Genomic DNA, 15,316 nt, shown 5'->3' with positions numbered 1-15,316 from the left:
ATGTGGACTCGTCAGACCACAGAACACTTTTCCACTTTGCATTTGTCCATCTTAGATGATCTCGGGCCCAGAGAAGCCGGCGGCTTTCCTGGATGTTGTTGATAAATGGCTTTCACTTTGCATAGTAGAGCTTTAACTTGCACATACAGATGTAGCGACCAACTGTATTTAGTGACAGTGGTTTTCTGAAGTGTTTCTGAGCCCTTGTGGTGATATCCTTTAGAGATTGATGTCGGTTTTTGATACAGTGCCGTCTGAGGGATCGAAGGTCATGGTCATTCAATGTTGGTTTCCGGCCATGCCGCTTACGTGGAGTGATTTCTCCAGATTCTCTGAATGTTATGGACTGTAGATGTTGAAATCCCTAAATTTCTTGCAATTGCACTTTAAGGAACATTCTTAAACTGTTTGACTATTTACTCAAGCAGTTGTGGACAAAGGGGTGTACCTCGCCCCATCCTTTCTTGTGAAAGACTGAGCATTTTTTGGGAAGCTGTTTTTATACCCAATCATGGCACCCACCTGTTCCCAATTAGCCTGCACACCTGTGGGGTGTTCCAAATAAGTGTTTGATGAGCATTCCTCTAATTTATCAGTATTTGTTGCCACCTTTCCCAACTTCTTTGTCACGTGTTGCTGGCATCAAATTCTAAAGTTAATGATTATTTGCAAAAAAAAAAAAAAAAGTTTATCAGTTTGAACATCAAATATGTTGTCTTTGTAGCATATTCAACTGAATATGGCTTGAAAATGATTAACAAATCATTGTATTCTGTTTATATTTACATCTAACACAATTTCCCAACTCATATGGAGATGGGGTTTGTACTTCCCGTCTTGTCCCAATCAGAGCGCTTTTATTGTGAAATGCCAAGACCTACCATTAGCAGGAAGCCCTCCCCCGCTGTTGTCCTCGGCCGGTTGTGGGTCCGGAGTGATGACATCATCAGACGAATGTAGCGTGGAGCGGCTCAGGTGTTTACTCCGCCTCCTCTTCTCCCACTGGGTGGCGGCCAGACTCCGCAGGAAGGTGTCTCTGTGTGGAAGAGGTTGGGGGGTGGGGGCGTGGAGCCAGACCTTAACACCCAGAAATGAAGCAGGAAGGCCGCAATGTCGAGGCGCCGCACTTCATTCGAAAAATGACTCCTCCCACGACCTCATTGCTGCCATAACCACGACATTATTCAGGCCTGGGCAATTATTTTGACTCGAGGGCCACATTTAGAGAAAAAAAATGTGTCTGTGGGGCTGGTATATCTATTTTTAGGAGCACTAATACAAAACCTCACAATAATGTCTGATTGAATGCTAAAAACATTATGACAGACCGCTTTAAAAAACATAATGGAATTTTACATTTTTCTATGAAGGATAAAACACTGAATATTGACAAAATATGAACGTCACACCCACTTTCCAACAACATACTTTACAATCAAGTGAAACACAACAAAAATGCAATGAACAGTAAAATATGAATGTGAAGGGTACAAAATAAACCCACCTATAATCTGATATATATCTGATATATCACTAAGCTTGAGAACTTTGTTTTGAAAATCTCCTTCCGCATTTGTGGAAACGCTTCCGACCCACAGTGCTTGGTGGCTCGTCTGAGCTGCTGTGACGTAGATCAGTGGTTCTCAAATGGGGGTACGCCTACCCCTGGGGGTACTTGAAGGTATGCCAAGGGGTACGTAAGATTTTTTTTTCAAATTCTAAAAATATCAACAATTCAAAAATCCTTTATAAATATATTTATTAAATAATACTTCAACAAAATATGAATGTAAGTTCATAAACTGTGAAAAAAAAAATACAACAATTATATTAGATAGTACTTTATTTGTTCCTTCAGGAAAATTAAAAAGCACTATTCAGTGTTGACAGCTCGATTTTTTGTGGACATGTTCCATAAATATTGATGTTAAAGATTACTTTTTTTGTGAAGAAATGTTTAGAATTAAGTTGATGAATCCAGATGGATCTTTATTACAATCCCCAAAGAGGACACTTTAAGTTGATGATTACTTCTATGTGTAGAAATCTTTATTTATAATTGAATCACTTGTTTATTTTTCAACAAGTTTTTATTTGTTTTCACATCCTTTTTTCCAAATAGTTCAAGAAAGACCACTACAAATGAGCAATATTTTTGCACTGTTATACAATTTAATAAATCAGAAACTGATGACATAGTGCTGTATTTCACTTTTTTTAATCTCTTTTTTTCAACCAAAAATGCTTTGCTATGATTAGGAGGTACTTGAATTTAAAAAAAATTCACAGGGGGTTGACGGAAATAGATATCTACAAATATCAATTTTTTAGAGTTATTTCTTTATATTCATAGTCATATTTTAAAACAGCTAGTGTTCTTCCATTTGTTCTCTTTCTGTTTGCCCGCAAGTAAACTGTGTGTTAGCCTTTAAGCTTTAGAATTTAGGAAGTTGGAGTACTCCCTAAATATCTTATGTTTAGTTGAACAAAGGACCTGTATGTCCCATCTGGGGAGGGTGGGGGCTGGTTGCGTATTCAAGAAGTAGTGTCTTCCTGTTTGAATGTTGGATCAATTTGGGGAATGCGATTGAAAGGTTGTTGTATCTAGATTGGTCTCCCAAAGCTTTGGTAATAAAATATTAAGATAAGCAACTTTGCCTGGGATTCATTGAGAATCAGCTTATGTGTCATCGAAAGAACTTGGGAGAGACCGGCAGTTTAAATTCCCAGCAGAGGAATGCCTGGTCCAACGCAACAGGGTTGCTGAAAAAAGGTTGAGGACCACTGATGTAGATTACCATAGTAACTAATTCGATTACTGTAGTAACTAAATAGATGACCATAGTAACTGGTATATCATCCAAAAGCGCAGATTCCAACCATTGAAATACTTGGTACAGTTGAAAACTTACGGTCATTAGAAAACATCACTGCAAATCATAATGGCAGTTAGACTTTCCATATTAAAAGATCTACAAAAAATATTTGGAAACGTAGGGGTGTCCAAACTTTTTCCACTGAGGGCCGCACACTGAAAAATCAAAGCACGCGGGGGCCAAGTTGATATTTTTTCATTTTTAAAACCAGAACAATACACACTTTTTTTTTTAATTGTTGGGGCTCCCTCAAGTTAGGTCTTAAGGACCCAGAAGGGTTTCAGTCATAAACAAGGTTCAAAATAAGTCATATTATTTTTTTCATAAAACCCTTGAATCGCTAAGTCTACTTAATTATTTATTTTACTTTTTACAAGCTTTTTGTCGAAACCCTATTTTTTGAGGCAAAATACAAAATATACAATATCGTTCCCAAAAAGATTTTCAAAGTGAAATATTTCATGTGAACTTATTGGATCCCTAAATAGGTCAATAATGCATAGCAAAATGTATTACATTTTATTTTTTAGCAAAGACCGTTATTAAATTCCACTAAAATCCTTGGGGATCCAAACGTGCCCCACTCATAAAAAGGTCATGCTTTTTTTTTTTTTTTTTTCATTCCACATTCAAATCTCTATATCAGTTTCAGATAATATTGTAATTGGTTTAGTATATTTATAATAACAATCAATAGGATAATTACTATAATTAGTAATAGTATATAATTCTAATTTTCATATTTTTCATTTTTTTCTGTTTGTGGTATTTATGTCCTGTTTGTCCTTAAATAAATCAATAATTTATAGCAACATTGATTTTGATTCATTATTATTTTTTGAGAAATTATTTAAAAAAATTGTGTTATTAGAATCAACAATGCAACTTTTTCTCATTGCATTTCACCAATTTGCTCTTATTGCACTTTTTAATGTTTAAAAAAATATATATATATTTTTTTTAGTATTTTTAGAATGATGTGCAGCGGGCCGGTAAAACATTAGCTGCGGGGCCCCACTTTGGACACCCTTGGCTTGACGGGCCGCATGTGGCCCCCGGACCTTAGTTTGCCCAGGTCTGCCAAAACTCGACTACTGCAAAAAAATTATTATAAACTGTGATTTTCTAATTGATAGGCTTGTCCAGCGGGGGGGAGGAGTCAACGAGGAAGAGGCGGGAACAGTTTGATAGGCTTGTCCAGCGGGGGGGAGGAGTCAATGAGGAAGAGGCGGGAACAGTACGCAACAACAACATCACCCGATTGGCCCATTTTGAATCAATGTAGTCCAGAGACCCAAACCAGCTCCAGCAATTAGACACCACCCGGCTTTTCCCCACCACCAGCACGACACATGCACACTTTCATTGGGTCTCTGAACAGGACAATCACAATGTTCAAGAGTCCTAGTCGATGTCCGTCATTGGGTCTCAGTGCATGTCAAACACACACACATGCACAAACACTCTCAAAAGCATCAGGGCCTGGCACAATGCGCTCACCAGCTCCCAGCATGCATTGCTTCCGCTGCTCTACTTACTCAAACTTCCTCAGAATGGGCTTGTCCACATTCAAGTTACAGGTTTCTGGGCTGCAGAGACACACACACAAACACACACTCCTACAAGATCACTTCCTATTCACCAGGGGGCGCCATACTCAAATGACAAAGCGTCATTAGCGTGACAGAACAGGTCTGTCATAAAAACATCTGTGCAATGCTGACTCGGCAATAAGGCCAGAGCTTTGGTTAGTATGATAACAAGCCTGTCCCTGCAACACCGCCACCAAGCGACAGGTGGCGACGATACGCCGCCGCCACAAAAAAAAAACAAAAAAACACTTTGACAAGAAGTTTGATGCCATGCCTAAACAAGGAGTCAATTTGTGCACCACACGGACAATGGAGGACCCCGGGGCGGGAGTCGGTAGGGGCGTGTACTTACTATTGGAACAGGTCATCCTCGCTGAAGGAGGAATGAGAGGAGTCACAGACAGAAAGGGGTTTAACAAAAAAAAAAGTTACCATGGCAACCATATATGACCTGTGAGAAGTAGGCTCCCTTTGTCATTGTGAATATTAAAATAACACTACTACTGAAACTTATTTTTGTCTAGTATAGTTTATATGTTATTAACCTTTTATTATTCATAACGAGCCCCCCCATACACACCTTTGATTGATTGATACTTTTATTAGTAGATTGCACAGTACAGTACATATTCCGTACAACTGACCACTAAATGCTAACACCCCAATAAGTTTTTCAACTTGTTTAAGTCGGGGTCCACGTTAATCAATTCATGGTAATACCTAATACTTTTGTGCTTTTAAAATTATTTTGTGCAGCTATTGTGGTGTTTGTTATGGGGCTTATGAATAACAAACACAAAAAAATGGAAAAAGTTTGGGGAGATTTTGACAAAGTGGGCGGGGCTAATTATGAATGCAAACACGACATGACGTAAAAACTATCAATAGACAAAAGATTTTTGCAGATCAAACCAGCACACACAGATGCAATAAGTTTGGGGAGCTTTTGACAAGGTGGGCGGGGATATTTTTGAACGCTAACATGACATAAAAACTGTTAATAAACAAAAAAATTTTGCAGATCATACCAGCACAAACAAATGCAAAAAGTTTGGGGAGATTTTGACAAGGTGGGCGTAGAGAATTATGAATGCTAACGCGACATGACAAACTATTAATAAACAAAAGATTTTTGCAGATCAAATCAGTACACATAAATGCAATAAGTTTGGGGAGATTTTGACAATGTGTGTGTGTGTGTGTGTGTGTGTGGGGGGGTGGGGAGGTTATGAATATTCACGTTAACATCAAAACATTAATAAAAAACACAAAAACAGTATAATAGACAAAATAAATGCTTGAAGCACAATTAAATGGGACAAGTTTGCAGATATTTTGACAAGGGAAGGGGCTGGTTATGAATAATAGAATATTCAAATAAAAACTATAATTAAACAAAAAAGAATTAAGGATTTCCCCTTCACTGCCAAGATGCCTGTGGGGGCGTGGTTATGGGCGTGACCACCACTTTTACATCACTTGTCAATATTACGCAAATAATAGGCTATATATATCCACTCATACTGTAATGACCAGCTAATGTTAATGTTTTATGTTCTTATGATGTCAGTTTTTTCCATGTTTACCTGAAAGGTGTCTGGCGGAGAATGAGGAAGTGTTAGCGGACTCATTAGAGGAAAGTGTGTACACTTGAGGTAAAACCTGTTGGAATTGTGCCGTTTGTTATCATAAGATTGGTAATAAAAGTTAAAAATAGTGTCATCTTCTGGGAGCTACAATATATTACGGCGTGGCGAAGTTGATAGAGTGGCTGTCCCAGCAATCCCCGCTTTCTACCATCCTAGTCATGTCTGTTGTGTCCTTGGGCAAGGCACTTCACCCTTGCTCCTGATGGGTCCTGGTGAGCGCCTTGCATGGCAGCTCCCACCGTCAGTGTGTAAATATATGTGTGAATGGGCGAATGTGGAAATACTGTCAAAGCGCTTTGGGCTCCTTAAAAAGGGGTAGAAAAGCGCTATACAAGTACAACCCATTTACTTTAATTAGTTTTCAAGTAAAAAGAGACAAAAACTAACTTATTTTCAAGGTGTAGCGGTAATAAAAATGCAGCGATGGCAACCATGATAATATAACGATAGTAGACAAGAAACATTTGCGGCACAAACAAATGGGACAAGTTTGTGAATATTCTGACATGACGGGGGGCTGGTTATGAATAATATTACATTAATAACAAAAACAATTTGTTGACATAACTATAGTAGACAAGAAATATTAGCAGCACAAACAAATGGGACATGTTTGCGAATATTTTGACCTAACGGGAGGCTGGTTATGAATAATAAATTAAATAAATTTGTTAATAACTATAATAACCAAGAAAAAATTGCAGCACAAACAAATGGGACAAGTTTGCGAATATTTTGACAAGCTGGGGGGCTAGTTATGAATAATAATATCTTAATAACAAAAATAATTTGTTAACAAAATAGACAAGAAACATTTCCAGCACAAACAAATGGAACAGGTTTGCGAATATTTTGACATAACGGGAAGGTGGTTATGAATAATAATACAATAAAAAATTTGTAATAACAACTACAATAAACAAGAACAATTTGCAGCACCAACGAATTGGACCAGTTTGTGAATATTTTGAAATGACGGGGGGCTGGTTATGAATAATATTACATTAATAACAAAAACAATTTGTTAACACAACTATAGTAGACAAAAAACATTTGCAGCACAAACAAATGAGACATGTTTGGCAATATTTTGACATAAGAGGAGGCTGGTTATGAATAATAATAAATTAACAACTATAATAAACAAGCCAAATTTGCAGCTCAAACGAATGGGACACATTTGGGTGGATTTTGACAAGATGGGGCGCTAGTTGTGAATACTATTAAATTAATAACAAAAACTATTTGTTAAAATACACTACATGCCAAAAGTTTGGTCACATCTTCTCATTTAATGTGTTTTCTTGATTTTCTTGACTATTTCCATTGTAGATTGTCACTGAAGGCATCACAACTATGTGTGAACACATGTGGAGTTATGTACTTAACAAATAAAAGGTGAAATAACTGAAGACATGTTTATGTCCTAGTTTCTTCAAAATAGCCACCCTTTGCTCGGATTACTGCTTTGCACACTCTTAGCATTCTCTCGATGAGCTTTGAGCACACCTGTGAAGTGAAAGCCATTTCAGGTGACAACCTCTTGAAGCTCTTTGAGAGAATGCCAAGAGTGTGTGAAAAAGTACATGACTCCGCATGCGTTCATTCATAGTTTTGATGCCTTCAGTGACAATCTACAATGTAAATAGTCAAGAAAATAAAGAACATGCATTGAATTAGAATGTGTGTCCACACTTTTTGCCTGGACTGTAGCTATATTAGACAAGAAACATTTGCAGCACAAAAAAAAATGGGACAAATTTGCAAATATTTTGACATGATCGAGACAGGTACATTAATAACACAAAAAAAATATTTCATACACAAAAACTATAAACAATTTAATTTTGTTGTACTTTTTAAGAGCACTGCCATCATATCCTAAAATGATATCCTTAAATTTTTCAGAACAAACGTTTGTGCTGCAAAATAGTTTTGTGTATATACTATCAAAATCTCCCCCAAACAATTGGGGAGAAGTTTGGGGAGGTTTTGACAATGTAGGGGGCTGGATGACGTCACTAGTCAGAAAATGTATTTTAGAAAAACCTAAGAAACGAATGGCCGTGTTTATATTATTATTTGCAATGATAAGGGAGGCCAACTTGACACAGGACCTTACATGGCGTTTAACAGCTGCAACTCACTTGAAAGTCGTCTTGTTGCTGCTCTGATGATCGGAACTTTTCTCCGTGCTGGAGGGCGACGAGCTGAATGGGCATACAACACACACACACACACACACACACACACACACACACAGTGAGTGTACACAGCTACCTCCCCAACACAAATTTATATGTACATATAAATATATACACACAAACACACATATGTATATATACACATCACATATATATATATATATATATATATATATATATATACACACACACACACACACACATATATATATATACACATACACACACCATATATATTACACACACACACTAATATATATATATATATATATATATATATATATATATATATATATATATATATATATATATATATATTCACACACACATTTATATATATATATATTCACACACATTATATATACACACACACATATACATACATATACATACATACATACATACATACATACATACATACATACATATATATATATATATATATATATATATATATATATATATATATATATATATATATATATATATATATATATCTGATGCTATTATAGTTAAAACACTAGGATGCTAACTGTACTACGCAAACATGCCAATAATGGCTTACTTACAGTTAGCATTAGTGAAATACCAAAATATACGACACCCATACCTACTTAATGAACTAAAACAGCTTACATGCTTCTGTTTAGCATGCTAAAATGCCAACTGTAACATTTGTTAAATACCAAAATATTACACCTAGTCTGTACCTGAATTTTTATTTTTTTATTTTTTTTTAAATGCTAGCATGCTACCATTAACATGCATCAAGTATCAATATAATTAGTGTATACTTACAAAAATAACATAAATAAATAGATAAAAAGCTAACATATCAATGTTAGCATGCTAACAGGTATTAAGTAACTAAATATTTGATGTGGAAGTGTATACCTGCTAAATTAACTAAAAAATAAATAAATAAATAAATAAATAAAAAGCTAGCAAATTACCGGGTATCATTCGTAAAGTAACAAATTATTTTTAGCTAAATTAGCTAAAACGCTAGCACACCAACAGTACTATGCTAACATGCTCACAATGGCATGCTTACAGTTCGCATTAGTGAAATACCAAAACACATGCTACCCAGGTGAATACCTAAAAAGCTAAAAAAGTTAGCATGCTAAAATGCTAACTGTAACATGTTGAGTACCAACATGTATTACTCTGTGTCATGATTCATGGTCCGGATTATGTTCTGTTAGTTTTGGACTTCCTTAGTTCCGGTTTTGTGCACGTCTGGGTTTGTTTTGGTTACCATGGGTGCTAATTGGTTTCACCTGCCTCTGATTACTGTCATGGTCCGTGAGCCGAATCATGATTTGTTTAGTTATGTTCTCCTAGTTTTGGACTTCCTTAGTTCCGGTTTTGTGCACTTCTGGGTTTGTTTTGGTTAACCTTGGGTACTGATTGGTTCCACCTGCCTCTGATTACTGTCATGGTCCGTGAGCCGAATCATGATTTGTTTAGTTATGTTCTCCTAGTTTTGGACTTCCTTAGTTCCGGTTTTGTGCACTTCTGGGTTTGTTTTGGTTAACCTTGGGTACTGATTGGTTCCACCTGCCTCTGATTAGTGCTCGGCGGCATGTGAACGTGCCGATCACTAATCAGACGCAGGTGGAACCAATTGGTGAATACTTAAAAAGTGGTGAATACTGTACCTAAAAATTGGTAAATACCTAAAAATTGGTGAATCCCTAAAAAGCGAAAAAAGTTAGCATGCTAAAATGCTAACTGTAACATGTTGAGTACCAACATGTATTACTCTGTGTCATGATCCGTGGTCCGGATTATGTTTTGTTTAGTTATGTTCTGTTAGTTTTGGACTTCCTTAGTTCCGGTTTTGTGCACGTCTGGGTTTGTTCTAGTTACCATGGGTGCTAATTTGTTTCACCTAACTCTGATTACTGTCATGGTCCATGAGCCGAATCATGATTTGTTTAGTTATGTTCTCCTAGTTTTGGACTTCCTTAGTTCCGGTTTTGTGCACGTCTGGGTTTGTTTTGGTTACCACGGGTACTGATTGGTTTCACCTGCCTCTGAAGTGTGCTCGGCGGCAGGTCAACATGCCGAACACTAATCAGACGCAGGTGGAACCAATTGGTGAATACCTAAAAATTGGTGAGTACCTAAAAAGCTAAAAAAGTTAGCATGCTAAAATGCTAACTGTAACATGTTGAGTACAAACATGTATTACTCTGTGTCACGAACCGTAGTCCGGATCATGTTTTGTTTTGTTAGTTTTGGACTTCCTTAGTTCCGGTTTTGTGCACGTTTGGGTTTGTATTGGTTACCATGGGTACTGATTGGTTTCACCTGCCTCTGATTACTGTCATAATCCGTGCTCCGGATCATGTTTTGTTTAGTTATGTTCTTTTAGTTTTGGGCTTCCTTAATTCCTGTTTTGTGCACTTCTGGGTTTGTTTTGGTTACCATGGGTACTGATTGGTTCCACCTGCCTCTGATTAGTGCTCGGCGGCAGATGAGCGTGCCGACCACTAATCAGAGGCAGGTGGAACTAATTAGCCTGTACCTAAAAAATGTGTCTAAAATGCCAGCATGCACAAAGTACTACAATATGATTGAGATGTAAAGGCCCCTCCCCTTCAGTGTGACATGCCGAACAGACCCGTGGGAGGTCGGCGAGTCCTCATTAATGGAGCTGGCCTTGGAGAAGATTCGGGACTTCCTGCTCAAGCCCAAAGCGGACATGTGGTGGCTGAGGAAAGAGCGACTCCTGGTGGCCAAGTGGCGCCGCAACAGCAGAAGGGAGATAGAAAAGGGGGTTGAGGACACCCGTGTCAGAAACACAGCACCAGGAGAAGAAGACACCCGAGAGAAGGAGAGGACATTCATGTCAAGGGGGAGGAGTCAAGGTACAGCTTACGGGCTGGACGGCGTCTTCTGCTCGTGCTCGGCGTCTCCGTTGGAGGGCTGAGGGGACCCTCTCAGGGATCCGGAGGGGCTGGAGGCGGGGCTGCTGGGTTCGGAGGTCAACGGGGAAGGCGAGAGCGGGCTGCCGGCGGCGGTGCGGGAGGCAGGAGGGATGGGCGAGGTGCAGGGGGAGGAGCCCGCAGAGGACGCCACGAGGTCGGGGATGTTTTGGCTGGACGAGCGGCGACTCCGCCGACCTTCCTGATCGCCGGCGGCCGTCTTCCGTCGCTCCTTGCGCAGGTGAGGCGAGGGGTCGATCATGTCGCCGTCCTCGAACTTCAAAGCCGCCTGCGCACACACACACACACACACACACACACACGACTATGGTTAGAGTCTCCGCCCTAACGTCGGTAGGTCGTGAGTTCAAAACCCGGCCGAGTCATACCAAGGACTATAAAAACGGCCCCATTACCTCCCTGCTTGGCACTCAGCATTAAAGGTTGGAATTGGGGGTTAAATCACCAAAAATGATTCCCGGGCGCGGCCACCGTTGCTGCTCACTGCTCCCCTCCCCTCCCGGGGGGGGATCAAGGTTGATGGGTCAAATACAGAGAAGAATTTCGCCACATCTAGTGTGTGTGTGAGACAATCATTGGTACTTTAACTTTAATGTAGACCAGGGTTGCCCAAGACTGACAAATGAAAGTATGTGGAGGCCATTTTGGTAGGCATCACCTTCAAAACCAGTACATACAATGTGTACTTTTTTTTCCCCCGAAGAACTAAAAATCAAATCCCATGTGAATGCTGAAGATCTAAAACCAAACTGAAATGCTAAAAGTTAGCAGGCTGGCTAAATAGCGTCATGTAGCAAAATGACTAAAAAGAGCTAGCATGCTATGCTAACAATGTGAAGTGAAGTGAATTATATTTATATAGCGCTTTTCTCGAGTGAGTCAAAACGGTTTTACATAGTAAAACCCAATATCTAAGTTACATTTAAAGCAGTGTGGGTGGCACTGGGAGCAGGTGGGTAAAAGTGTCTTGCCCAAGGACACAACGGCAGTGACTTGGATGGCGGAAGCGGGGATCGGACCTGGAACCCTCAAGTTGCTGGCACGACCACTCTACCAACCGAGCTATACCGCCCCTCATGCATGTTAGATTTAGTGAAATATCAAAATATGACACTGTATAGTATACCTGCTAATTAACTTAAAAAGCTAACATGCTTATTTTAACATGCCAAAAAGCAAACTGTAACATGTGTTAAGTACCAAGATATATAACAAAAGAATTCACCTGAAAAATGTGTTTGTATGCTAACATTAGAATGCATCAAGTACCAAATAATGACTGAGATGTATACCTTCATAATTCACTAAAATAAGCTGGCATAAAAACGGGAATCATTCGTCAACAAAATATTTGACGCTAAAGTGTATATCTGCTGTTGTGATAGTTAAAACGCTAGCATGCTAACAATGGCATACTTAGTTAGCATTAGTCAAATACCAAAATATATGACACCCATACCTGCTTAATGAACTAAAACAGCTTACGTGCTTGTGTTTAGCATTCTAAAATTCCAACTGTAACATGTGTTGGATACCAAAATAATACTTAGTCTGTACCTGAAAAAATATGTATAAATGCTAGCATTCTATTGTTAACATGCATCAAGTACCAAAATATAATTGTAGAAGTGAATACCTACAAAAAAAAAAAATAAAAAAAATGGCATATTACCAGGTATCATTCGTAAAGTAACAAAATATTTGACATTGGGGTGTATAACTGCTAAATCAGCTAAAAACGCTAGCACTCCAACAGTACTATGCAAACGTGCTCATAATGTCATGCTTACAGTTAGCATTGGCGAAATACCAAAACACATGATGCCCAGGTGGATACCTAACCATGCTAGCTAAAAAAAAAAAGCTAGCATGCTTATGCTAGCATACTGAAATGCTAACTGTAATAACATATTACACTGAGGTCTGTACCTGAAAAAGGTGTTTAAAATTTTGGCATGCATCAAATACCAAAATATGATTGAGGTGTATATCTATAAAATTGTATATTTAAAAAAAAATACTAGCATATTAATGTTGGCATGCTAACAAGTATTTTTCATAAAGTAACAAAAAATTTGACGCTGAGGGGTATAACTGCTAAGTAAGCTAACAAAGCTAGCACGCCAACAGTACTGTGCTAACAATAGCATGCTTCCAGTTCATATTAGTGAAGTACTAAAACACATGCTATTCATCTAGCTAAAAAAAACTAGCATGCTAAAATGCTAACTGTAGCATGCATCAAGTACGAAACATATTACTCGGAGGTCCGTACCTGAAAAACGGGTTTAAAATGCAAGCATGCAAATACCAAAATATGATTGAGGTGTATATCTATAAAATTGTATATATTAAAAAAAAAACTAGCATATTAATGTTAGCATGCTAACAGTTATCATACATAAAGTAAATTATTTGACGCTGAGGTATATAACTGCTAAATTAGCTAAACGCTAACACGCCAACAGTACTTTGCCAACAATAGCATTCTTACAGTTCATATTAGTGAAATACTAAAACACATGCTTCCCAACTAGCATGTAAAATGCTAACTAACATGCATCAAGTACCAACATATATTACTCTGAGGTCTGTACCTGAAAAGCGTGTTTGAAATGCTAGCGTGCATCAAGTACCAAAATATGATTGAGGTGTATCAAATATTCTAAAATGCTAACTGTAACATGCATAAAGTAACAAAATATTTAGGGCTGAGATGTATAACTGCAAAATTTGCACACAAAAAAAAGCTAGTATGCTAATATTAGAAATGTGGCTGTTAAAATCCTACTGTGACCCACTACTACCGACCACCCAGTCTGATAGTTTATATATCAATGATGAAATATTAACATTGCAACACATGCCAATACGGCCTTTTTAGTTTACTAAAATGCAATTTTAAATTTCCCGCAAAGTGTCGTGTTGAAAACGTCGCGGTATGATGACGCGTGCGTTTGACGTCTCCGGTTGTAGCGGACATTATTTTCCAGCCCGATCCAAACTATAAGTAGTCTGCTTTAATCGCATAATTACACAGTATTCTGGACATCTGTGTTGCTGAATCTTTTGCAATTTGTTCAATTAATAATGGAGAAGTCAAAGTAGAAAGATGGAGGTGGGAAGCTATTAGCCTTTAGCCACAAAAACACAGCTGGTGTTTCCTTGTTTAAAATTCACGAAGATGAAGCTTTACTATGGATCAGAGCGGTCAAGCGAACATGGATCCTGACTACATGTCAACCGGCAGTTTTCGGTGAGAAAATTGTGGTAATAAGACGCTCCTTACCGGAGACATCAGCGGAGCTTCTGTCCTGCTGCAGCTACCGTGACTTCCCTCAGAGACTGTGGGGTCAACACATCTGTGGCACACCCCTCTGACTTTCAGGTACCATATAATCTCACTAAAACACTAGTAACACAATAGGCAGATAAGGGATTTTCCAGAATTATCCTAGTAAATGGGTCTAATACCATCTGAATCGCTCCCACTGCAACCGCCTTTTTTTTTTTTTCATAGTCCTTCACTCTAAATTTCCTCATCCATGAATCTTTCATCCTTGCTCAAATTAATGGGGAAATTGTCACTTTCTCGGAACGAATAGCTCTAGCTGCTGGTGGTTATGATTGTAAACAATGTGAGGATGTGAGGAGCCCTACAACCCGTGACGTTATGCGCACATCGTCTGCTATTTCTGGTACAGGCAAGGCTTTTTTATTAGCGAGCAAAAGTTGCAAACTTTATCGTCGATGTTCTCTACTAAATCCTTTCAGCAAAAATATTGCAAAATCACGAAATGATGAAGTATGACACATAGAATGGACCTGCTATCCCCGTTTAAATAAGAACATTTCATTTCAGTAGGCCTTTAAAAAAATGAGCTACACTTTGGACACCCCTGATGTTGACGTTTTGTTACCTCGTAGATGGCGAACTGCGCTCGGAGGTCGGGCTCGGCGTCCATGTTGCCCACGTGCCTTTGGACCACGGCCTCCATGGACAGCTGCTCCAGACAGTCGGTCACGTCGTAGAAGGAG

The 15,316-nt window shown here is 38.5% G+C and overlaps 1 protein-coding gene across 1 annotated transcript in view; it reads right to left on the bottom strand.

The window, feature by feature from the left end:
• fhod1 (formin homology 2 domain containing 1) overlaps nt 1-15,316 on the bottom strand; it is a 54,392-nt gene that overhangs the window by 24,959 nt on the left and 14,117 nt on the right. The window contains exons 7-13 of the mRNA XM_061875873.1: nt 15,199-15,316; nt 11,212-11,546; nt 10,954-11,061; nt 8,265-8,327; nt 4,821-4,841; nt 4,415-4,465; nt 882-1,036 (exon numbers count right to left, since the gene is read on the bottom strand). The exon at nt 15,199-15,316 is cut by the window's right edge and continues 233 nt beyond it. Of these exons, the coding sequence (XP_061731857.1) occupies nt 882-1,036; nt 4,415-4,465; nt 4,821-4,841; nt 8,265-8,327; nt 10,954-11,061; nt 11,212-11,546; nt 15,199-15,316 (851 nt within the window). The remainder of the gene's footprint in view (nt 1-881; nt 1,037-4,414; nt 4,466-4,820; nt 4,842-8,264; nt 8,328-10,953; nt 11,062-11,211; nt 11,547-15,198) is intronic.

This window comes from Nerophis ophidion, linkage group LG02 (assembly GCF_033978795.1).
Source record: "Nerophis ophidion isolate RoL-2023_Sa linkage group LG02, RoL_Noph_v1.0, whole genome shotgun sequence".
Lineage (NCBI taxonomy): Eukaryota > Metazoa > Chordata > Actinopteri > Syngnathiformes > Syngnathidae > Nerophis > Nerophis ophidion.
This window is presented reverse-complemented; position numbering and strand designations above follow the sequence as displayed.